The sequence below is a fragment of the Dendrobium catenatum genome, unplaced genomic scaffold (genome assembly GCF_001605985.2).
Source record: "Dendrobium catenatum unplaced genomic scaffold, ASM160598v2 original_scaffold_138396, whole genome shotgun sequence".
NCBI classification, from domain to species: Eukaryota; Viridiplantae; Streptophyta; class Magnoliopsida; order Asparagales; family Orchidaceae; genus Dendrobium; species Dendrobium catenatum.
Window position 1 is genome coordinate 22,865 of NW_021456829.1, and position 25,693 is coordinate 48,557.

At 34.1% G+C, this 25,693-nt stretch overlaps 1 protein-coding gene across 3 annotated transcripts; it reads right to left on the minus strand.

The window, feature by feature from the left end:
• Window positions 1–1,407: 1,407 nt before the first annotated feature.
• Window positions 1,408–23,048, minus strand: LOC110105312 (PTI1-like tyrosine-protein kinase 3). Of its 3 annotated transcripts, none has more exons than XM_020834753.2 (9): window positions 22,844–23,048; window positions 21,925–22,059; window positions 17,311–17,564; window positions 17,061–17,187; window positions 16,645–16,918; window positions 15,746–15,878; window positions 15,532–15,618; window positions 1,733–1,920; window positions 1,408–1,644 (listed from the first exon to the last, which is right to left on the minus strand). In XM_020834753.2, the coding sequence occupies exons 2-8, from the start codon at window positions 22,016–22,018 to the stop codon at window positions 1,774–1,776; spliced, it is 1,116 nt and encodes a 371-aa protein (XP_020690412.1). In that variant the 5' UTR covers window positions 22,019–22,059; window positions 22,844–23,048; the 3' UTR covers window positions 1,408–1,644; window positions 1,733–1,773. The 3 variants fall into 3 exon arrangements, with proteins under 3 accessions (XP_020690412.1, XP_028548004.1, XP_028548005.1); XM_028692171.1 differs by lacking the exon at window positions 22,844–23,048 and adding an exon at window positions 22,570–22,695; XM_028692172.1 differs by lacking the exon at window positions 22,844–23,048 and having other exon boundaries at window positions 17,311–17,463; window positions 21,925–22,061.
• Window positions 23,049–25,693: the final 2,645 nt, after the last annotated feature.

Below are 25,693 nucleotides of genomic sequence, written 5' to 3' on the forward strand. Positions count from 1 at the left end.
AAATTGGTGAACCAAAGGAAACAAAATAACAATTCATTAACAATCATTTTGTAGTATAATCCTAAAAAGAGTACCTTAGTTTACATATGAAACTTAAGTAAAATGTATTTGTACTAAATAATAGCTAAATCTATATTCGTAAGGATTTTGATAGTTTAATTTTGTTTAAATGAATGAAAACTAAAGTTTCTTTAATTTTGTTTATTTTCTTTAATTGAAAACCCCTCGAGCTATCACATGCACTTGCTAGCCATAAATTATCACCACCAGCTACCACCATCAATGTTTTGTCACCACCCCTTTTTATAATATACAATAAAATAATAATTCATTTTTAAGATATCAAATCTATTTTTATTGCATATTAAAATATAAATAAAACAAAAATAAAAATAAAATAATCCCAATTAGCCCGCTTATGAGGAGAAATTATTACATGCAGAATCCAGATATACAAATACGTCCAAACTCCAATCAAATGTGAACATATGACCAATATATATTTTTTATATTACTATGTATTAATTGTATATTAATTACATAAATAATAGACAACTAACAGACAGTAATATAAAAAACTATGTATTAACCACATGTTATTGCGTATTTGTCATGCATCTCGATTTGATTTGAGTTCAAACACAACTCTATGTCCGAGACTCTGCACGCAATAATTTATCCTTTGAAAGATGCTCTCTTTTTGCCTTTTAAGCAACAAGTTTGATGATATAGGCTTCGTTTGGCTCCATTTGGGACATTATTATTATTAAAAATAATTTTATAGTATAACTTTTTTTTAAAGCAACAAAAAATAGTGACAAAAATCTCCCCCAAACAAAACCATAGTCATTGTATCCACACAAAGAGGTCATTGAAGGCCATAAAAAATTTCAAGTAATAGAAAATTAACTTGCCCTCAAAAGTATAGATGAAAGGCAATTGTTCCATAAAATTACTCTACCCTAACAATACCCATACTTCCAAAAGATCCACATAACCCAATAGCCTATCAATCACAACACCTCCATTTATACACCCATGTTGATGAGGAAAATCTATCACACATACTAAATTTGAGCCAAATATTGTGCCCAAGCTTTAGCCTAATATAATGCCCAAGTTGAACATGAGGTCATGCTAGAGCATAAGATCATATTAGAGCTTGATGTTGAGCTTGAGCTGCACTCACATACTCGTATCCTTCCTTTGCAAATTGCGATGAAGATTTCATTTGGGACAGTTTTTTAGCAGCTTATTAAAGCAATTTTTAGTATGATTTTTTACTAAAAAGCTGTTTTAATAAGCAATAAAAAAGTCGTCCCAAACGAGACCGAAGATCCATGATGATTTGAGTGCAGGCTCATCATATTAGCATGCTACAATTGCATCCTCCAAGTTAAGCCACAATAAAGCTCTCAATTGAATTTATAACTAGTATTTTGGACTAAAAGATAAGTTCTTGCTTAGTCATCATTAAGCTTCTTGCCCAACAACACCTCGCAATTCACAAAAATCAAACGTTTACATTATTATCTCCATGTAAAAGAACACACAGCACTCCAAGAAGAAAATTTGCAACAATGCTAAAGAAAAAAAATGCAATAAGTTCCCAAATCAAACAATACTTTAGCAGATTTACAGAACCTGCAGCACGAGTAAAATTCTAGTAAATAAAACTAAGCAAGAGATCAGAAAGAAAGGTTAAGGAGAAAATTGAAATTAAAGCTTTTACCAGTCTAACTGAAGCAGAACAATGAACAAAAGTTGCAGGATTCAACCATCAGCAGCTGCTGTAGCAGGATCTGGCTGTGGTAAGGACTGCTTATTCACAAGGAGGGGAGATAGCGCTTTAACTACAATGCTCATATTAGGCCTGAACTCAGCTTCATATTGCACGCATAGAGCAGCAACTGCTGCAAGCTGCATGAACAATTCGAGCAAATTCTTAAATATATGTGATAGATGGTGCAAGTAGCATGAAAGAAAGTTTCTGGTGCTGTAAGTCGATTTAAGCTTCATTTGGGATAATTTTTTTATTGCTTCTTAAAGTAGTTTTTTAGTACAAAAATTAAATTTTTTTTTATTAGAGAGCTGCTTTAAGAAGTAATAAAAAAGCCGTCCCAAACGAAGCCTTAGAGTTTCTAATGCAAATCTACTATACAAAGTAGGGCTTTTTTTTAGATGAACTGTAAATAATTTACTGCAATTACAAGGATAAACATGCAAATCTCCTAGAGAAGCAAACTAAACAACATAGTTAATTAATCACTACTACATATGTGAATTGAAAGAAACAACTAAGAGTTTCTAGTGAAAATTTTGATCTATTAATAAAATCAATTATAAGAAAAGAATCATGAAAATCACATTAATTGATGCATTATGCATATCAATGAAGCCAAACATAATACAAATCTGAAAAATAAATTAGTCATACTGTCAATCAATCATGAATTGAAGTGGGAAAAAGAAAGGGAAAAGAATAAAACATCATCAACATCATTAGGAATTGAGAATGATAAGTAACTGCCACGCCACCATCGTCAACATCATTGACATATCCCAATTTGGGTTCAATTTTATCATATAGCATTTTTCATGCATTCCTGTTGAGTATCACAACTATTAATCTTATTTGGCATTTTTTTTTGCATAAAATCTAATTATTTTATATATACCATTTCTCTTTCATGGTCTGTTCATATTGATTTTATCCAACATTTTAATAGTGCATATTTTACCCTCTATTCTACATGCCCAAACCATCTAAAAGTTTATCTTCCAATAATTTAACTTCTATAGATATTTATCTCAACTTCTCCAATACAACCTTTCTTTTAATTTATCCTTCCTCATGTTAATTACAACACAGAGAAAATGATCCAAATGATTCTAAATTATAGGAGAGAGCCCCAACTTATATTAAAAAAAGCCTCATTTCGCCACTATACTCTTTAAATAAGAGCCGAAAAGCCCCGCAATCAAAATAAAAGGATGAATTTGATGGAAATGTTGCGTGATTTGGCGGCAATGTTTTGGATGAGGCATACAATTTGGGTATTTTGAAAAGTTTATCTTTGTTAATAATTTATTTCAAAACCTATAGAAGCACTCACGCATAAAAAAAATCAAATAAGTCAACGTAAGGCAGGGCAAGAATGGCCCTCAGCAAAGTCAAAACATCAGGATAATCCACACTCCACAGGCAAACTCGCGAAGGCACAACAAGTTGCACGTCAAAGGATTTAGGATGACAAGTTGAGCAGCTTATACAGGACGATGAGATGGCAGGGGTAAGAGAATCGGAGACGACGAGATAACAGGGGTAAGAGCATCGGAGACACGCAAGTAACTCCTAAAAAGCGATGAAGAGGAGCAAACGAACAGTTGTGGGCTCCGAAAATTCGGCCCCGGCCTCCGCTCACTTTTCTTTTTATTCGGCGAGGGAGTTTTAACTGAATAATTCCAGGGTAAATTTTGGAAGGCATATGGGTTTGTAGATAAGACACTACCCAGAGATTTCGTCCTCATTTTGCGAGGACTTTATGATCTGAGTTCTAGTTTCTATAGGCGCAAGCCCCTATAGTTAATTACCCCTCCCGATCACGGAGAGAGAACTTTCGATTAAGGCTAGTCGTCAATCAGATACGTATAGAATACGTGTTATTTGGCATATAGTAGCAGCATGGATATAAGAATTTGAAAAGTTTGGATTTGGGGAATTGAAGAGTTGGGTTTTTGGATTTTAGGTTGGAAGATTTGATATTTAAATAGAAATTTCATCATCCTGCACTTAAAGCGGATGGTGGGGAAATGGATGATAGACCCGATCAACATCCCATGGTTCCGTCGTCCCGGCCATCATGGTCCCTTGTTTACTTAGTCAGAGGAGTGAGTCGAGCCAACCTGACAGAAGGATCCTTGTCGGCAGCCATGGTTGCTTCGTCCAAGGGAACCTTGTAGACCGAGGTTGAATGTTTGTTCTAAGGGGACAAGTTTGAATCCACCTTAAGCTAACAGAGGGCTTTGTTCCCTATCAATTATATCCTATTGATTCATGTCTCAAGGATTTAACGCCACTAAGGAGCGTATTGGCTCTGGCCATAACCGCTATCTGTGGTGCCATTTGGCGGCAAAACCACTCGTTTTAGAGGGTCCCGGGTCATACCGTTTACCTGCAGTGCCATTTGGCGGCGAAACTGCCGTTAGAGGACACGTACCACGTCCTTACTGGCAAGAGATTGTTTGAGAATGGATCCTAGTGATATTTTCGACTAGGCATTTGGCTCTTTGTGAGCTAGAGTTTATTTGAATTTGTCCACCCCGACAGACTGTTGCGGAGGATGGATGGATTTTGCTTTGAGTGTTGAGATGGATAATTTCATTTTTAAATATTTTTGGGATTTTGGGATTTTCTGAGATTTGAATTTTTGGGTGGAGCTTGGAAGACATTTGGATATTAAGGAGCCATTTGAAACGTTTGTGAACTCCTTTGGTTGAGATAAACATTCAACACGGCCATCATCAGGGTGTTAGAGGTTATTTCCATTTAAAGCTTGAACCTTATCGACTCTGTCTGGCTGTCAACAAAGGATCGGGTTTCGTAGGCTTTATGGCTTTGAGAGTGAATTCTTTTAATTTTAGGCTTTGAAGGCCTAATATGAATGTATTAAAACAAATATTCTGGTCTCCACGGCCATATATTTGCTTAATGGTTCGAACCCTGACGACTCCTATTGATCAGTATAGAAGGATCGGGTTCGAATTTGAATTCACTTGTTGACCCGCGCAGCATCCCTAGACGTCACGTGTATACCAATAACACGCTCGTCGGGGCTCATGCGGGTATTTGATTACATTTACCCCTTTTAATGTGCCTATGTGTATACAAACTATTGTGCACGTGCGGGGATATTTTGAAAGTGTTTGTAGACGCCTTCTGTCTGCTTGTACGGAGGTTGCAGATCCAGTGGCATGACATAGCAGCTTCTGAATAGAGTTGTTCGCTGCTTTGTACGAGTAGACTGTCGTGCATTACTTGTTGCTTTCTGTAGATGGATCGTAGTGGACTAACGAGTCTCCTGCTTTTAGATCGTAAGAGATTGCATTTGTCGTATTCTTCATGTGTTTTGTTGTTGTATTTGATCTCGTATAGTATATCCGCTACTGCTATAGGTAGGCAGGTAGATGTACTCCATATATTGAAATTGACTTAAGGATACTGCACTTACTGAAGTCTTTCTGCATCTACCCATCAGTGGCTTACACATACATTTATTTTCGTAGAGAGATTGTATACGTTGCAGATCTTCTTATCCTTGATTGCATGAAAGTCAATTTATATGTTTGAATTTCGATGTTGACTACTAGGATTCTAGAATACCCTTGATACAAGAGTTTGCGGGTGCTTATATCTGTTGTATGTCAATCGTTGCATCGACTAATAGTTTTCTTCATTAGGGCTTCTAATCTTCAGCATACGAGTTCGTTGGTCGATTAGTAGGAACACCGCAGATTTCATGTTGGCTATATGTAAATCAAGGGTCTTGTAGTACATTTATTCTTCTCATTTGAAAGTATACTGTTGTGTGCTCATTTATATATTAGTCTGAATTGATAATCAAAGAATCCGCTTCTTCTACATCTCCCTTGCTTTGCTTATGGACCGCTTCTTCACTATTGTATTTCTCCCTCATCTACTTTGAAAATATGTCGCTTATGTGAGAAATATGTTGAATCTCATAAGCTTCTAGTTGCCCTTGGAAGTAGTTATTAGCTTGCATTTTGATTGGTACAAGAGCTTTTCAACATTTATTTGGGAACTCCATTTCTTTATTAGCACCTTGATTGGAATGCTACCACATTTGTCGTACACCTACTAGTATGCCAAATGTCTTCGAAGAGAAATCCTTTGTAGAACATAAGAGGCACTTATTATCACTTATAGTTTGATGGATTGAAAATCATAACAGATCTTATGTTCATTTCATTTGATTTTAAATCAAATATGAGCCTAAGTGCAAATTGGCTCAATGTTTAAATCAAGTCCCCCGAGCTCGAGTTCCTTGTCTTTCAATGTGCAAATTCAAGTCTCATTTTCATTTGAGTTTGAGCCCAAATGTGATTTGATGTGTCCCAATCAAACTTAAGCACAATCCTTTGTAATTGTTCAATTTCAATTTGAATTGTTTAAGTTCACTTAAGTCAATTTGGTTCAATCAAGTTCAAGTCTGGATACAGTTCAGGCTTAAGATGAGCCTCTTCCCCTTCATTCGAGTATCCTGTAGTTCTTGCAAGTTCAAGTTATGTTCAAAACTCATTGCACCAATCTCCTTTGAGTTCAAGTAGTCCATATCTTGTTTTGTAAAAGTTCATCTTGCAAGTTCGGGTCAAGCTCAAGTTCACTTGAGTTCAAGCTCATTGTTGTAATCATTTGATTTTTAAATCAAATATAAGCTCTAAATCTTATATTTTCAAAATTTATTTGAGTTTAAGTTCAATTAGGTCTATTTGAATCAAATCCATAAGTCCCATTTGTTCCAAGTCCTTGTCTATATTTCAGACAAAATTTCGGCACCGGCGTCTCCCCCGTTAAGGGGAAAAACCAAGAGGCCGCCTACCCGCCACGTAACTAAAGACGTGCACGGTTGGTGTTGGTGAGACACCGCGGCGGTTGTATTTTTGTTTTTTTTCTCCCACCACGCGCACTAAAGGCGTGCTTGGGGTTTTAAAAAGCATTTTTTTGAAAAAGCAATTTTTTTGATTTCCCCCCGCCCGGGGGTACTTATGAGCGACCCCGCCTCGCCGTAGGTGCCGCACCGGGGTCCCATCCCACCAAGCGCACTAAAGGCGTGCTTGGGGCGGTTTTCCGGTTCGCCACGAACATTGAAGTAAGGTTTTGAGTTTAGAAAATTTCATACATCCGTGGGGTTGTCGTGGTTGACACGTGGATCGATGGGTCACTCGCCTATCTCGTCGTAGGTGTCACACCGGGGTCCCATCCTACCACGCGCACAAAAGGCGTGCTTGGGGCAGTCTACCGGTTCGACACAAACGTCGAGGTAAGAGAGTGGAGGGGATTACTTTTTTTTTTAATTAATTATAATTAATAATAATTAATTAGTTAAAAGATAACGATAATTGATTATAATTAAGTAATAACTAATTACATATTAATTTTAATTAACTATAATCAAAGATAATTAATCATAATTAAATAACTAATTATAAATAATTATCATTATCATTAATTAATAATATAAAATAATAATAATTAATAATAATAAAAAAAAATAAAAATAACATAAAAAAATGCCCATAAGGGCTGTTAGGCACGGGATTTGGCCGAGAAGCGTGCGAAGGGGAGGAGGATCGCAACCTCCATAGGCGAGCTCCCGTTGTTGCTTCGGGTTTCGATCGGAGGAGGGAGGCGGAGGCAGAGGCCGGAGCTTATGAAGGAGTTAGATCTCTCTCTCTCTCTCTCTCTCTCTCTCTCTCTCTACCGACGAGAGGTCGGCACAGGCAGAGGTGGTCGGGATTTGGCTTTGGGTGATAGCAACGGGAAGATGTCGGGTTGACCAGGGTCGGCGTCGCAGTGGGTTCGGCCGGCTTGGTCGGAGCTGAAGGCTTGTGGAAATCGGGAGCAGCGAGCGAAAGAAGGTCGTGGGAGAGAGTCGAAGGCTATGAGGGATTTGCGAACGGGAGGAAGAAGCAGTGGAGGTTCGATATTTAACGACACGTTTGGGCTCTCAATCGAAGCAACGTCGTAGGATTTGCGGAGAATCGACTGTTTCGGCGCCGGATTCAGCAGGATTTCCGCTGATTTCAGGAGAAAAAACAGGAGGATTTTAGGGATCCGATAGGTTTACAGGTATTATTTTTCGTTTCTTTTGGGTTTATCTACGAAGGTCAACAACAGTTTACCTAAATCCAAAAATGAAGGCTCGATGGCTAATAATTTGTTTTTGCTTTATTTTGTTCTTATTTTTGAAATATTAAATCAAATGCTAAGATTTATCATAGAAGAGGATTGAGTCAATACAGGAGCTGAGAATAAATGACAAGAAATACAAAGGAAGAAGAATAGGGAGACCATATATTGGGAAAATTTACCATCCATCTTGAGGAAAATTTTTTAAGGATATTTTATATGAAATTTATCAATTAAAATTGCTAAAATTTATAAACTTTATCACAAAGCATCAAAAAATGAAGCAAAAGATATTAAAAATTTTATCAATAGAGTATAAAATGTTGTTTATGAATGACCTGAAGATTCAAATCTCTAACAATTCTTGTGTGGTTTGATTGAGACAATTGATGTACAAATGAAAAAGAGTGATAGGGATGTAGAGGTAAATAAGAGTAGCGGTGGTATTGATGATGAAGATGAGTGCAATGAATCCAACGTTTGTAAGGGATTTCACAAAGGTGATTATGAGATTCACGAATTGTTTAAAGATAATATAGATCATTCTGTTGACTTTAATGGAACTTCGGATGAAGAGAACCAAAACATTGATTTATTCAATGAAAATACCACTAAAATTTTGAATGAAAAATATTGCCATATTGATTGCATGAATTCTGGTGATGATCAAAGCGTTCATGATTGTGATAAAGATAATAGTTCCAAGTAGCCTACTTACAATTCTAGCATAGAATTAAAGAGACTTATTTTTAAATTTGGCTTAATTTTCAGAAATAAGGAGTTGAAAGAGACGGTGCAAAATTAGCGAATTTAAAGAGGAGAAACAATTGAATTTGTGAAGAATGACAAAAGAAGGTGTTGGCCCATTTACAGGAGACCTGACTGTCCACATCTCATACATATTTCAAGCATAAAGGAAGCACTTCGCATCTGATAAGATAATTATAGGAGCACACTTGTTTATGAAATTACTATAGTAAGGCATTAAACTTTATAATTATAATGAAGAAAGATATTAATAAAATCAAATTATGATATAGAGGGGTGTATTTTAGCCCCAAATTATATAAGGTTTTATTCAGCCACTAGCATTTTTAAATACAAGTCAAAATAGTCCCGCAGTTAAAATAGACAAATGAATTAGATGGAAATGTTACGTGATAGAGTGGAAATGTTTTGGATGAGGCATATAAATAGGTATTTTGCGAAGTTCATCCTTTGTTAATAATTTTTTTTTATTTTCCATTACAATCTCTTATTCATAATTTTTTTATTTTCCACTACAATCTTTTGTTCGCCAACACAAATAGAAGTAGTTATGCATGACAAAGCCAAAGAAGTTGAGCTAAGGTGAGACAAGAATAAGCCTCAGCAAAGTCACATCGTGATGACGATTCACAAGCAAACTTGCAGCGGGACGACATATCGCACACGAAGTGATTAAGGTAAACAAGTTGAACAGTTTACCTAGGAAGATGGGACGGTAGGACTTAAAGAATTGGGGACGATGAAGCAGTTCCTAAAAAGCGATGAAGATTGGTGAGCACACAGCCTTACCTTGGCATGAAAAATAGGATACGGTGACTAATAATTTGTTTTTGCACTTTTTTTTTTTTTTTTGAGATATACAATTGATTACTAAAAGATTTGTCATTGGAGGGAATCGGGACAACATAGGAGCAGGGGATCGACAACAAGAAATACAAAGGAACATGAAAAGGAAAAAGCGTAGATGGAGAAAATTTACCATCCACCTTGAGGCACATTTTGGTATATTTTGTAATTTATCAATAATAATTGTTAAATTTTACGATCTTTGTATGCATTAATTTTACCATAGAATATCTAAAATGAAGAGAGATTAAAAATGTTATCGATAGATTATAAAATGTAAGATTCAAATCTCTCACAATTCTTTCGTCATTTGATCAATACAATTGATCTGCAAACAAAAAAGAATATGATTGTAATGAATCAGATGATTGTAAGGAATTTCAGAATGATACTTACGAGATTGAACATGAATATGATTGTAATGAATCAGTTCACATACAAGATGCAGGAATTTTAAAAAAAGAAATGATGTATTATTCCAATAGTTGAATAAGAAGCCTACTAATGAGTGATCAAGATCATATTTCAACTCAAATTTAAAATGTGGCCCTTTGTTCAATAATATATATGAATATTACTATATCTTCATCTTTGATGCTAAAGAATAGTCAATTATTTCAATGTTTGAGAGCATTAGATCCATTGATGACAAAATTGCTAGAAAACAAGGAAAAAAATCATCAAATCAAATAAAAGTTATGCTCAATGATTAAGAAAATTCTTAGGAAAAATATACATCGGTTTGAAGAATGAATTAGCGTTAATATTGATGACAACAACTACGAAAGAAATATTATAACTGAGGCATAATATATTGAAGATTTAGGCCTTGTTTGGTTCGTCGATGTTCTTGAAAAAGTTTGTTTTAAAGTGGTTGTAGGGAAAATGGAGTTTCGGAAATAACGTTCTATACAATGGAGTTATTAAAAAATATTATTTGGTTAAATAACTTTTTATGTGCATATTCAAACTTTAAAATAGATAATTAGTGTTTGGTACAATTAACAATTTTAGCATTTTCATCATAAATGACGAAACTACCTATATATTAAACTCAAATTTACTTAATATTTTTTACAAGTATAATATAAAGGGAAAAATAATACAACTTTTCATCTCCAATAGAATAAATTTCAAAACAGAAATAAAGTTTATATAGGACAGATTATGTACGATTGAACCCATTAGTGTGAACCTGTTAATTAAATCATAAGGCCAGCGACGGACTTGCTGGTTCATCTACATTCTTTCTTCTGTTCTCAGCCACTGCTCCTCTAGCTCCATTCCCTGTGCTGCCTCACCTTCCTCTCCTCGCACGCAACCAGCGCCCGAGCGAGCTCCGCCGCGCCACGCACCACGGCCGACCCCAAACCCCGCCTCTGCTTCCTTGCCTAAGGCGGCGACGGGCTACCTTTCGGTTTTTCCATAAATAGTTAAATTTTATTGTATAAATAATAATAAAATCTGCCTATACAAAAATGGAAAAGCAAGATCGATCAGTGCTTGTGGAGTGAGGTAAGATTGTATTTGCTGTAATAGGAGAGGGCGTATCTATGGATGACGAATGTTGCCGTAAACGGATGGATGCAAATGGGATTGGAGTTGTATTTGCAGGACAAATCGGGTCAAAAAACTAGAAACGAGCAAAGCAGGAAGGAGGAGGCGCTATAGAGGAATCTCCAACAAATTTCTGAGGTGATTTTTGGCCACTTGAACGGGATTCGATTCCTCGTTGAAGCCTTGTCGCGGTGAATGGGATGCTTGAAGAAGAGGATACGTGAGTTCGTCTGTGTCGTGGGAGGGTAAAATAGGGAAAACGAGGGCAGTTCGCGGAACGTCTCTGAAAATGGCGCTCACTTTTTGCTTTCATGTTTTTAGGTAAAACATCGATATTACGAACGTAATAAGAAAAAGCAGTTTTATCAAACAAAAATAAAATTTTTGTTTTGACGTTGGCAGACGGAATAAGCACAAAAAACGGGCAAACAAACGAGGCCTTAGAGCATAAATCATGTAGCTATAGGAGATGGGAGTTGATTGGATTATCAAGTATATAAGTTTGTGTTGCAATACATATGAATGTGTCCATGTGAGAACTTTGTTCAACTTTGCTACTTATTATAAGCTTAATATAAAATTTATAAATTCAGTACCATGCATGCTAATATCTATGCTAATATCTATGATGAATAGCCTAATAATAACAGGATTCCACCATTGAAACCAAAACATTATAAACCTAAGAGGGGTAGGTCACCAAAAATAAGTAGGTCTTATGACAAACAACCCAAAGATACTCAGAGAAAAAAGTTAGGAAGAGCCTCTGTCATACTTCATTGCAATAAAGGTAAGTAACATGGACATAATAGCAATACTCTGGTATGAAAAACCATAACAATATGGATATTCACAGTGATGAGATCCATGAAATTGACCAAAAACTTGAATGTCATCAAATATCACAAATTATCTCGTGATGTACAAGATTCAATTGTTAAGACTAAAATAATGAGTTTTATAATAAAAATAATCTTAATAATTTCTTTTATTGTTAACACAAATTATATTTACTTTCTTGCTTTTGTTTGTTTTTAGAAGAATCATATTACATTAATCTTCAAATAGATAGTGAGATAGTCATATACAATTAGAACCAATGCAATCATGCACCAAAGGATTTTCAACTAAAAGATTAATTGCCAATTCATAAATTTTTTTTCAATAAAGTTTACTATAGATTTTAGCGTGGAAATCTAATTAGGGCTTCTTATTTGAACAAATATATAGCTCTAAATCTAAAAGAAAAAGGACAATTGAATGAATTGCTTGGGACAAAATAGTCAATTATTACATTAACACTTTGGATTGAAACATGCAGCTACCATTTTGTTTATTTCTTTTTTTTTTATAATAATGAAAAAATTATGACGAAAACTATCTATTTTGCATGTTCGATCATTGAAATTAGTATTAAAAGCTTGAAAGATAAAACTTAATTTTCAATTGGTTATGTATTTTTTTAGTAGAATTGATGGGGACATCAGATCATGGAAGGTTTATCAGAGACGTGGCCGCCGATCTACGGCCACGATTGAAAATTAAGTATTTTTGATTTGTTTTATGTATTTTCTTATTTATGATGTCGTATTGTATTTGTTTTATTTAGTTTCCCGTTGTACTCTTTTTATTAAGGGATGTCGTATGTAAGCCCTGATGGCATTGTCATCTTTCTTATTTTTGAGTCTTATGTACGAGGCTATTTATAGCCCCTATGTTTCTCTTTGAAGGTTAATGAATGATTGATCAAAATATTTTTCCCCTTGCATGAATTCTTGTGAGAGCTAGAGAAATCGGAGAGAGATCCCTAGGAGAGGGAGAATTGCGTATCACCCACCAACCTAGAAAAGTCGGGTTCGGGGTTTTATTTCTCTTTCCCTTCCCCCCACCACCACCAACGACCCTATTTCCTCTCTCCCATGTCTAGCCGCCGGCCATCCTAGTTTTCCCATCCGTCGGCTAGATTCAACCCCCACCATCCACGGCCCATCCATCCCACCTACCGGCCCCCCATCTCACCCCTCTTCCTCCTTTTCCCCCAATGCCTCATTTCCTAATTTAGATTGAATCAAAATTGGACAGATTTTGAATTCAAATACAATTGATTTGAAATTCAAAATTTTTCTTAATTTACTAAATCTATTTTAGGAAAGTTTCTTAATTAACTCCTATTTGAATTTTAAATGAGAAAGGATTTAATTAAATCTTTCCTATTTCTTAATTTTAAATTAGGAAACCTCTTTTAATTCCCCAAATCCCCTCCCTCTCTCCTATTACCGCCGGCTCCCCCTCTTGGATTCCTTTGGAAATTCTTTCCATATTGCAAGTTGCTCTCTTGGAAAGAATTCAAAACCCTCCACCTCTATTGGCCGAGTTTCCCCTCAATCCTCCACCTCTTTACTCTTTCCAAAACTTCTTATTCTAATTTGGAATTTAGCCCATCTCCTTCTTCCCTTGCTGGCCGAAATTTCCCAAGACCCGTACACTAACTTTCTTCCACAAAACCCTTCCCAAACTCCATCCGACATGAGCTTTCTACCTTTTAAGACTGCAGCCAGAGAATTCCAGCCACTATTCTTGTATTCCCAGCTACTGGAAGCTTCAAAACTGCTGTTCTAGAAGACCAACCTGCTGTCCATCTATTTCCACTAGCCAGAATTGCCATACCACTGTCGGAGAGAACTTCCCTGGCTGATTAGTACTTCACCAATTCAAAAACAGCCAAGTCCTCCATGGATGGCTGACCCGGAAACAGAATACGGCCTCTCCTACAACGAGCACGGGTTTGTGTGCATCTTGCATTCAACCTTCTTCTACATCAACCCGAGGATCGACCATACGGTTGAGGATTACATAGAACGCATCTTGGACACCTTGGTTGAAGCTACTTGAGATCGTCAAGTGGAGGATTGCAACCGATCCTTGACGAAGGTTTTCTAATTTTCCTTTTCTTGTATTTCTTAAGCCTAATCCCCTTTTGTGATTTGATTGTAGTCAAGAAGGACGCGTTCGCCCGATTCTGCTAAGCTTAGTAAACGTTGGGATTTGAGTGCATTCATTTGTTTTCTAATCTATTGTTAGACTAGGGCTTTCGTTGAAAACTACTACTTTGGCATGATGTTATTTTCTTAAGTTATTTTGATGATTCAAAATCTTTTGATGTGCAACTTAGCCTAAACGACAGTGACCCCTCTTACAGTCTTACATTTTGATTCGTCGTTTTATTTGCTAATAGGCTTCTTTGTTATTTCTCTAATCAATAAGTTGTGCAAGCTCTTAATATAATCATTGCAATCATCGTAGTTCTACATCAAGAATGTATTTAAATCTAATATTATTTACCAGATAGATAGATTTTATGCACATATTTTTACTGGTGATTCTACCCATGCAATTTTTTAAAATACTTCTAGAAGTATTGATTCTACCTATGCAATATAAATAAAGGGCATGGATTTAATGCACATATAGTAGACTCTTTAATGCACATATAGTAGATATATTCCTAAATTACCCTTATTTTAACAACATACATTAACTTTAGCATCAATTTCTATTACTTCTGACGACAAGATTATTTTGGCTCATATTTAAAAAGTCTATAAACTAAATTGGACCTTCTATACAATCTGTGATTAAAATTATGGCCTAGTAGTAAGATCCATAATGGAATAACAAGTTCTAATTTAATATCATAAACATTTATTTTATATCTTGACAATATTCTCTTAATACATACTACTCTTAAGCAATTTTATTATTATCACTCAACCTTAATTTTAGAGGCTCTATCCTCATTAAAAGTTGTTTTCTTCTAATAAAGATCCAGCATAATGAGACCATCACATCAAGATTCCTTCATCTTTCAAAATAATTACTGATAAATATTTATTTCACACTTACAAAAAGTGCAAATTTATATATTTCACCTTTATAATAGCATCCATAGCTTCTTATCTTCAATACGTTCTTCATAGATCTCATCTATTATTATATAATCTTCAAATAAACAAACTAAGGTAACTCCTTTATAATTAAATATATAAACATCTCCATAATCGATATAAAAAGTTATGTACTTAATGTTAATCTTTAATATGATCCTATTCAGATATAAAAACCATTAATCATTTCACAAATATTAACATATATCAAGACTCTATCACATATATCTTTAATATTATTATTGCAGTCATCATTAGCCTTATCCCATATGGGAGGAGAACAACTTGTCAATCCACCCAATTGAATTTCAATAATGCTTCAAATATACGTTAATTCTTCTCTTTAACAACATTAAAACTATTGTCATGCAGGAGTTCAAGATTTTAATGTTATTTAATCATCAATTGGAAATATCAAAATTTTATCAATGAATGGCTTGAATGCATGTGAAGGTAATGGTAATTTCAAAGTGCAGAGAAAGAGACCTTCGCTATGCCTTTTGGCGGATATTCTCCCTTTAATCTTGGATCTACACATTGCTTTACCTTATCCTCGCTCAATCGTGGAGTAGCCTGAAAAAAGGGATAAACAAGAAGAAAACATAAGAACAGGTAAAGAAGCTAAACCGACCACCCTGATCAAGAGATTAGAGATTTTTCGCTTTAAATTCAAGGTTTAAATTGTGTAAAAATAACTCACCCAAGTAACCAAACTCTGCTGCCCTCTAGGCATTGTATGATCAACAGGCTTCCTCCCAGTGAGAAGCTCTAAAAGAACAACACCAAAGCTGTACACATCACTTTTCTGCGTCAGCTGCCCTGTCATTGCATATCTGCCACAGCATGGAAGAGTCAGTATTAAGAAGCCCAAAAACTTAAAGAAAATAAGGATTTTAGCAAGTTCATTTGATCTATGGGACCCTTCATCATGTAAAAGTAATTTGATCACAATTGCGTATATATTGATCCAAAACTTGAGATATTCTTTCAAAAGTGCAGAAATCCTAACATGAGAATTTCGACCTTCACAATTATGAAAACATTAAAAAATATATATATTTTGAATATAAAGTCAAGTACTAGCTTTTTTTTTTTAATTAGCTAGTCTGTGCGAGTTTTCAAACATAACGTCCTGTCAGAAATCCTAAGAGAAAATAGAGCAGAAGAAATCTGTGATATTAATATTTAGCATCACTTCAAAGCGCTACATAGCACAGCAAAAGTTCCTATCTTGAATTCAAGGTGAGAAAAACATGAGTGAACTACATGTTTTTGAATTTGTATCAACGCTACAACCAAAGTTAGCAATGGCCTGAAGGGAATCAAGACAGATCACAAGACAACGCAGGAAAGCTACAGAGACCACTTGAAAAAAATAAAAATAAAAACCTCTTCTACTGTCCCAGAAAACTGCATAAAACTCTAACAATTCTGAAAAAGCTAAAAAAATTTATTCCATCGCATGCAGTTGCACATTACTAAAATATTAATTAAAACATGAATAAAGAAAGTTTCAAAAAATGAATTTATGTTTTGATGAGGAAGCTGCTATAGATATTGTAGTCTAAATTTTCATATAATTGAGTTCAAAAAAATTACTCAGGAGCATGATAACCAAAGGTTCCAAGAACACGGGTAGAGTGGAGACGAGCAGCCATATCAGGTGCTTGATTGGAAAGATTGAAATCAGCAATTTTTGCTCTGAAGTCTTCAAATAGTAAAATGTTGCTTGAACGGATATCCCTATGTATGATGGAAGGCTGAACTTTCTCGTGTAGATATTCCAGACCCTTAGCTGCATCAATAGCAATGCTCACACGCTGCATCCAGTCAAGAACAGGACCAGGTTGTGCGCCTTGCACTCCTTTCCTGCCTAAATCACCCCCCCAAAAAAAGCAAATAAACAAAAGAAAAAAAAAATGAAGCGCCAATCTTATCTTGATTATTTGGGAAAATGTTTTATAATATAAGTGAAGTCTACGAGGGAGCAACTTAGGACAACAAGAAATTAATACCATGCAAAACATCATGCAGAGAACCCATGGTAGCAAACTCATAGGTAAGTAATCTGAGATTTTCCTCCACGCAGTAGCCCCGCAGTTCAACAAAGTTATCATGTTTTAATTTTGATACCATTGCAACCTGATTTTGTGCAATTAACATGGTCAAATCTAAGAAAATCCAACAAATCAATAATGGATGAAAAAATATTCTATCTCGAAATAGGATGAAGTAGGTAAATTAAGTTTGTTCTAAAATGCATACCTGGGTCAGAAACTCAGCATTGGACTCAGGCTCTTGTGAAACATCAAGCTTTTTTATTGCCACTTGTCTACCATCTTTTAGAACAGCAAAATATACCCTTCCATACGACCCCTCTCCAACCAAAGCCTTTGACCCGAAATTGTCAGTCTTCTCCTTCAGTTCATCAAGAGAGAGGGCAGGTACATCAATAGGAGGTGGTGCCTTCGGGGGCTCATTTTTAGCAACATGGGGGACTTTTGAACCTTTTTGCAGTCCTTAACGAAGAAAATAAAATATATAGATGTGAAGAACAGGAACTAGAAGGAAAGAAGATTTTAAGAGTTCATTTGGTTGCTTGAAGACCCAAATCATGTTTTGAAAAATGATAAAACTTGTTAAATTAATCATTTGGTTGAATGTAGTTAGACCAGCTTAGATTTCTAACTTCACAAATCTTCTTAAAACACCAATCATTTGGTTGAATGTAGTTAGACCAGAATAGATTTCTAACTCCACAAATCTTCTTAAAACATTCTCAAAAGTCATGATTTTATTTTCCCATGAGTGAAAACAAAATCATCATGTTCTATGACATGTTTTTTTTTTACAAGAAACCATATATGCCATAAGAAAATACAGAAATACAGATAAAAAGGGTAGCCTCGTCTAAATTAAACAGCCCATCTCGTTCTGAAGGCATATTTCAATCATGTAAATTATTCAGAAGTTGATGTTTACAAATTAGAAGTCATTTCTATCCTACTAATGTGCCCGTTTCAAATTATGGAAAACCTGTGTCCAACATTTTCAAGGAATTAAAACATTTTCTTTCTTTCTTTATACCTCTCATGTAACAGCAACAGCAAAAACGTAGTCATGCGAAAGGTGCCTGCAAAGTATAATAGAAGCCACAAACCTAGGTCTGGCACATGGGCGGACGGCAACTCTCAGGCCAAGATATAGAGAGAACGCAATAAATGATGGATTGAAGGAAAGGAAACAAGAGAAAAGATTAGATAAAGAAGACAATAGCATCCTCAATGATCAAAATGTTGTTTTTGGTATTCTTGTAAATATTTAGCATATAAATAAATCCTTAAAAGCTAATTTTATAAATCCAGGAGACATATATGATTGATTTTCCTGCACCTCAGGTATTGCTAACTATCCTCTCAGCAATACTCTTCTCTCACCTATTTTGAATTCTCTCCAGTTCCTCTCCTTGCTCTAAACTAACTCTCTCCTCGTAAAAAATTTGTCTCCTGCCTATCTTTTTTTATCACTATAATCCCTCGTGCATGTCTGGTTATCAAAATTATTTTCCTTGCACTCTCTCTTTCCTGGTCCCCTTTCTCTCTAGGAAAACCTCCTATCCAACACTCCATTTTTCTCACACAATTAATCTGCACCTCTTGTTTGATATCCTGTACAACTATGCATATTACATCATAAAATAGCAATGAATTCAATAATATTTCATGAGTTCTTCACAAAAATATGTTGGTCGCCTCCACATCCCATGCTGCGTTAAATAAAGGTATCAGCATTGGTTTAGAAGAGGATTCAATGTTTAGCTATCCTACAAAAGCCCGCCACCAAAGCAGTCACTATGCATTCAAATACAAACCCTCCTGGACAATTCTGCTTCCAAAATCGGGCACTGTGCATCCAAATTCAAATCAAAATTTTAAAACGTCTACAATAAAATCCATCATATTGAGAACTCCCCAACATCCATACAACAAGATTATGAAGCCCTTAGCAATAAGAATGAGGATCGATAACTTTAAAAAGATAAACTCATAAAGCAATGGGTTACTATGTTCTACAATAAGGTATCCTTTGACTTGATCTAGCTGAGTATAGTTCCACTTCACAGACCTATTAGCATATTCTAGATCCATACGTAGTATGGTAAAAACAATTGTAGGATAACTGTACATGCAACACCCTTCGTGTCACTATGTTCTACATTAAGGTATCCTTTGACTTGATCAAGCTGACTATAGTTCCAATTCACAGATCTATTAGCATATTCTAGATCCATACGTAGTATGGTAAGAACAATTGTAGGATTACTGTACATGCAACACCCTTCCCTCCTAAGCCTAAGAGATTGCATCTACTTAAACAATCAAAGATACCAGGAACATGATTAATGGTTAAGACTTAAGATTGAGCGAATTTTAGTTTGATCACAAGCCTCCTGAAAGTTATTAGGAAACACTGCTAAAACAACCTTATTAAATTGCATATTTCTATAGAAACTTCTATATAAACATGTGTATTCATTTCTAAGCCGTCTAAAGTGGAAAGTGATAGATTATTGTTGATTTATGCTAGTTATTTAACTTAAATAACAAGACATATCTACATTGCATATACATTATTTAGTTAGATAACATGTATAAGCATCTTTGCTTACTAGTTATATATTCATGAAAATTGTGGTTGTTTTTTGGCTTTAGCATATAACTAATCATGTCCATGTATACCACTAAAAGAATAATTAAAATTCAAGATTGTTTTACAATTTTATGAATAAGTTTGATAACATAATACTTGATGTAAAATCAATTAAAGTTAACCCTATAGCCAGTTAGACAAAGCCATATGATAGAAGCAGATGATCAACATCATACACATTAACATAAGAAATTATAAAAATTACAAAGGTTCAATACAACATTATGATGGATATCTGTTTAGTTAAGATAGACATTTCTACATTTGATGGAACACAAGATCATATTAGCTTTTAAATCAGAAGAATTCTTTGATTAGCATAAATTATGTGACGTGCAATCTATCACTAGATTAGTGGATCTATTAAAAGAATTTGGTAAAAATTTGAAATTGATATTAAAGTTTAAATAAACAGCGTATCATTAGAAAGATTAAAATAAAATATATTTTTAATCAAAAATACCTACAAGCAAAATAACATATGCAGTAAATGGAACAACTCAAGAACCTTAACCTAGAAAAAACAACTATATTTATTACTTTGATAGGTTTAAATGAGATAAATGTTGTTTATCCGAAGTTATGTCTAAAATCATTAGTGAACTTAGATATGCCATTAAGCATGATATGAAAGATAATTCTCCAAAAAAAACTATGGATGAATCTTACAAAAGACTGATAGAGATTAAAAGATAATAAAAAAGCCTCCTATGATGAATATTTCCAAACTAATAATTTACCCACGTAGTGTTGTTGTTGTAATAATTTACCCCCTAATGTATTTCTTGCTAAAACAGCATCAATACTAGTCCAATCTAATATTATTATCATAACTTAGTCATAGAACAAATCGTTTGTGCAAATTTAATGAGATCCCCTTGCTCAAGAGTCCTCAAAGATTTTGAAGATAATAAACTCAATATCGATGATGAAGACATAAATTTAAAATATGATCAACATACATAAGATAACAATTTATTTGACCTTACATATAAGCTTGCACCTAAAGTAACAGTTGATTTTCTACCTACACATGAACTAGGACTTCTACTTAAATTAAGCTTTAATCTAAATAAAAACTTAAACAAGCATTTGAATCTCATATGAAAGTAAAGCCCGCATTAGAGCTTACCATTAGAACTTAATTTTGCATTTAAATTTTTGAATTAGAATTCTATCTACATTCAACTTTAAATTATGAGAACTTGAGGCTGAGTTTAAAGTCATGCTTGAACTTCTACTGACTAAAACCTTAAGAATTTATCCATTGAGCCTCCAACTCTACAAGACATTGAGCATATTAATTTTTCTATTGAGTCAAACTATTTGAATGTCCACACCATAAAAAACTTGTTGTGAATTTATCAGTTCTTTGAAGAATATAGAAGAATTTATTAAATTTTGTGCACCGCCTATGATATTAAATTATTAACCGCAAAAAAATGGTATATTATTCTTCAAATATATAGTTTGTCTTCATGATTTTTTTATCTTTCAGCACTATGAGGTTTCCTGAGCTAATACTGCTCTCAAATAGGATGAAAGCCAAGGCTGACTGCCCAACAAATGTTTCCAACATTCTCATAGCTTCACCCTAGGATCTGCATTATATCTGCCACACTTGCAGCAGGCATTAGAGAATTCAAGGCAATGCCTAAAATAAGAATTAGATAGCTGCAATCCCAAATTTACCTTATTTAATTAGTACTTCTAAGCATTAAAAGCTTCTATCTTTTAAGTCTCCACCACCTTTTCCTAAAAAAATTATCTCTACAAATTATGCATCAGGAAATCTACTATACATTGTATGGTTAATCTTTGACGTGGAATAACAAAATTATAAAAATACCAAATACTGCATTTAAAAAGAGAAGCCAAATATCAAAATTCTGGTTGCAAATGATTTTATGAGAAGCCATATATGGATAAAAACATATAAAAATCATTCAAAGGTGATAAAGAACTAGGAAAAGTCGATGCAAATGAACAAGCGCAAAAAAATTTTAAAATATACAACAATCATCGACTAATCCTGAAATTTCTTCACATCATAATGATGTCAAAGAAGTCAAACAGAGTGCATTTAACATAGATTTCGACACTTCCAATTATATTATTTTAAGTCATAAAAGTTAAAAGAACACTCAAGCAAAAACTGGTGATTCCTACCATCCTCGTAAGGCTTTGAACTCTTTAAAGCTTCATTCTCATGAGGGTCATCCGTTTCGTTCGAATTAAAAGAACAGCAAAGCCAACGTGGCATCTTATATTTCTTCTTTACAGTTGCCCTTTGTTGCACATTACCTAATGAACAGGGTCAAATTAAAATGAGGAAACAATAAGCATTATTCCATGATTAAAACATGATACAGCATTTGTTATTGCATGTAAAACTTTATGGCAACATATCGCTAATATTAAACAGGCAATGTGAGGATCACAACAGTCATAGTATTTATGAAAACAGTTTTCAATAAATGCATTAAAATTTTTGCTAAACAGTAAAATCACTTTTCCACCACCACCAAAGTCAACCACAGTCTGATTCGGACATCAGAATTTTCTCATGTATCATGGAAAGAATATATCACTGTCAGTGTGTCCGACTGTTGGAACCAGAAAGAATAACATATTTCTAACAAATATCGACGAGATGGACCACAAAAGGGATAAACACAAGGAAAGATGCACTAAATTTAAGAAAATGATGCCGTTGGCGCTATTTTCATAAAACAGGAATGTTAACAATCAAGAAGTAAGCATTGTTAAGAAAAATTGAAGCAAACGGCCGCTTTTAAATCACAAATAACTCACACGACCTCTCTACACCGTCTAAGCACGAGCGATCATACAAGCAAGCGAAAAAATAAAGAATCAAGGCAAAGCCCCAAAATTCGCCAAAAGGATCCTAAGGAAACATGCAATTCGATCACACAATCCATCAGAACCGATGCGTCCGATCCGCGAATCCCTCAGAATAAAGAGCACATTTACATGTAACGTCCAATCTACGACACGATGACGAAACAATTGACTAAAAAACCACCACTTTCAATGACAGCAGAGGCGAAAGCGAAGAGTATCTCACCTGGATTTCTCGCCTAGGATGAGTAGAGAACAAAAGCCAGAAACAGGATGGAAAGTGAGGCAAACACAGAGGGGGTCTCTTTCTATTTCTAGGGTTAGGATTTTCCGGGGATGTGGAGAAGAACTGGGGAGAAGGGGGCACCAGCGATGGTTGGAAGGACAGAAGAGGACGTTGGGGATGGCAAAACGGGAATTGTGACGGAGGGAGAGAGAGAGAGAGAGAGAGAGAGAAAAGTCGCCCGACAAGGACAGCGCCGGCTCTCTTTTATCGTTCACCTAGCTTTTTCACACCCAACCACTAATCCACATTATTACCAAAAGAAATAATCCCTCCTATAAGTTGTCAATAAATGATTTGATTCTACAATTCAATCAAAATTTAATTGAAAAAATTTAGGTTATAATTAAGATCTAAAATTTAGATCAAATTAATTTTCGGATCTAATTCAAATTGACCACATTAACACCCGACTTCGATAAATGAATCGAGTTCAAGTTAAGCAGCTCATTTTTGCATGACATGACTCATTTTTTAGTAAAAGGATCATATTGTTCTAAAAAAATTATATAATCAATGTACTAATAATTTGAGTTAAACGCATCATGTTCAGATCAAGCAGATTCGAGTCAAGTCAGATTCATGTCAAATGTTAACACCTATTATGAATGGATAAGGTTTTGATCTAGCAAGAAATCATTTCAATGAATTAATAGTTGATACGAGAATCAACAAAATTCATTAAGCAATCGTATTGAAAGTATTCATAAAGCAGTAAAGGAATCATAATATACATATGTCAATATCATTAGTCTTATATATTTTATCTATTATGCATCATATGCAATCAATACATGTATTTGTACCCATTATGACCTATTTATCAATGATATATATGCAGTTTACATTTATGTCTATTAATACTATCAATGCGTGCATACTTCATTACATGAGTCAACAAGATCGAACATCCAACTTTAATGTGATGTTTTTATCATTTCATGTGTATTCATTGCATCATTATCATTACTATGTTCGTCACCATCAAATTCGACCAGGACATATTCTATCGTGTTGAGTTGTGACAAGCAAATTCCAATATCTTGTTTTGAAATGTTCATATTCTTTTATAATGTCTATTTTAAATAACTACATACTACATAGCTACAAATAGGGGTGTCAATTTCGGGTCACGGGTCGGGTTCGGGTCGAACCCGAACTGACCCGGGTGGAAAACGGGTCGACCCTAACCCGACCCGGGTAGTGTCGTGTCAAATATTGACACCCCTAGCTACAAATGCATTCAAATACTAAAAATAAACTTATCGATAATATTTCTTTTTTTTTTCATCAAAATGTATCTACATTATAGAACATGGATACATGCAATAGCTACATAATTGAATAATAAACTAATCATGATTGTATAAAAATTAAAAAAGGAAAATACCTATAAACACATATCAGATCCTGACATGCTAATCAACAGTCTCTTTTCACTTTCTAGATCCTGAAAGCTAGAAGTAAAACTACAGTGAGTTATAATAACTCAGTGGGACATAAAACCAAATCTAAATTTTTAAAATTTTTTATTAAATTTTGTTGAATATTTAGAAGCAATTAAATGCAGCCTAATAAACCACTATACTAAAAATATAATAAGAGCGTAACGATTATTCAATTATTTAAATAGCATTACTAAGCAGATAAATAAATGATAATTCATATCACATTTTCTGGACCTAGATAAAATCTCAAAGGATTGTGATCCTTTATAACTCCTTTTTTATGCTTATAGTATCAGAATATGCCCGTAAACACCATAATATGACTTCTGACCACCATAATGTGTCTTATAGTCATCAAAATATTTTCTAACATAGACAAAATCTCAAAGAATTTTAGCTTTTATGGCTCCCAGCAGATATAATTTAATTACATATATACATATATATTCACATTATAATTGAGTATGTGTCAAAATTATACATTTTTCTACAATGATATGTAGGCAAAAATCTTATTAAGCAAAAATGTACATTTTATAAAATTTATCAAATTACTAGATATTGTTTAAAATAATGTTTTAAGATTTTTCTCGCACTATAACACTATTTTTTAGAGTACATATATTTTTCTATTCAATAAAATCCCACAAATTTTAAAACCCTAGTTGTAAAATTTTCATAAAATGTTTAAAATATGCATAATCATAATCTCTATAACATATAAAAAGTTGCATTTTTAAAAAATTGAGATAGGCATAAAGTGACCTACTTTGAGACGAACAAGTTTCCCAACTGAGTCGAAAATGACTTGAAGTTGCCTAAAACTTGTTTTTCCCTTTCTCTCTCCTCTCTTTTTCCCTATACTCCCTAAGCACTTCCCTGTTAACTGAAATGGAAGGGAAAAATGATATATATAATTAAGTGGAGTTAGATATTATACTTTAGCATAAAATTCATATTTTTTTTTAGAAATTTCAAAAATTATAAAAAATATTTATAAAATAACTCATTTTATTTAGTTTTTTTTAAATAAAATCAGTTTACAAAATAGATACTTGTTAGTCCCAAAAACCTCACATGTATAGATAGTTGTTAATTTTTTAAGAAATTTTATCAGTATAAAAAAATTATAAAAAATAGTGTAATTAAAATACTATATTATATATGTTCAGGCGAAGACGATTTGTAATTTAGAATTATAATAACTCCTAAAATAATTATTGATTGTTCTAGTCAAACTTTTCAAAAAAAAAAAATAATAATTATGTGTTCATAATGTTAGGATTGATTCAATTTCAGGTTAGATTTAACCTCGAATTGCTAACCTAAATTGACACCCATAGAA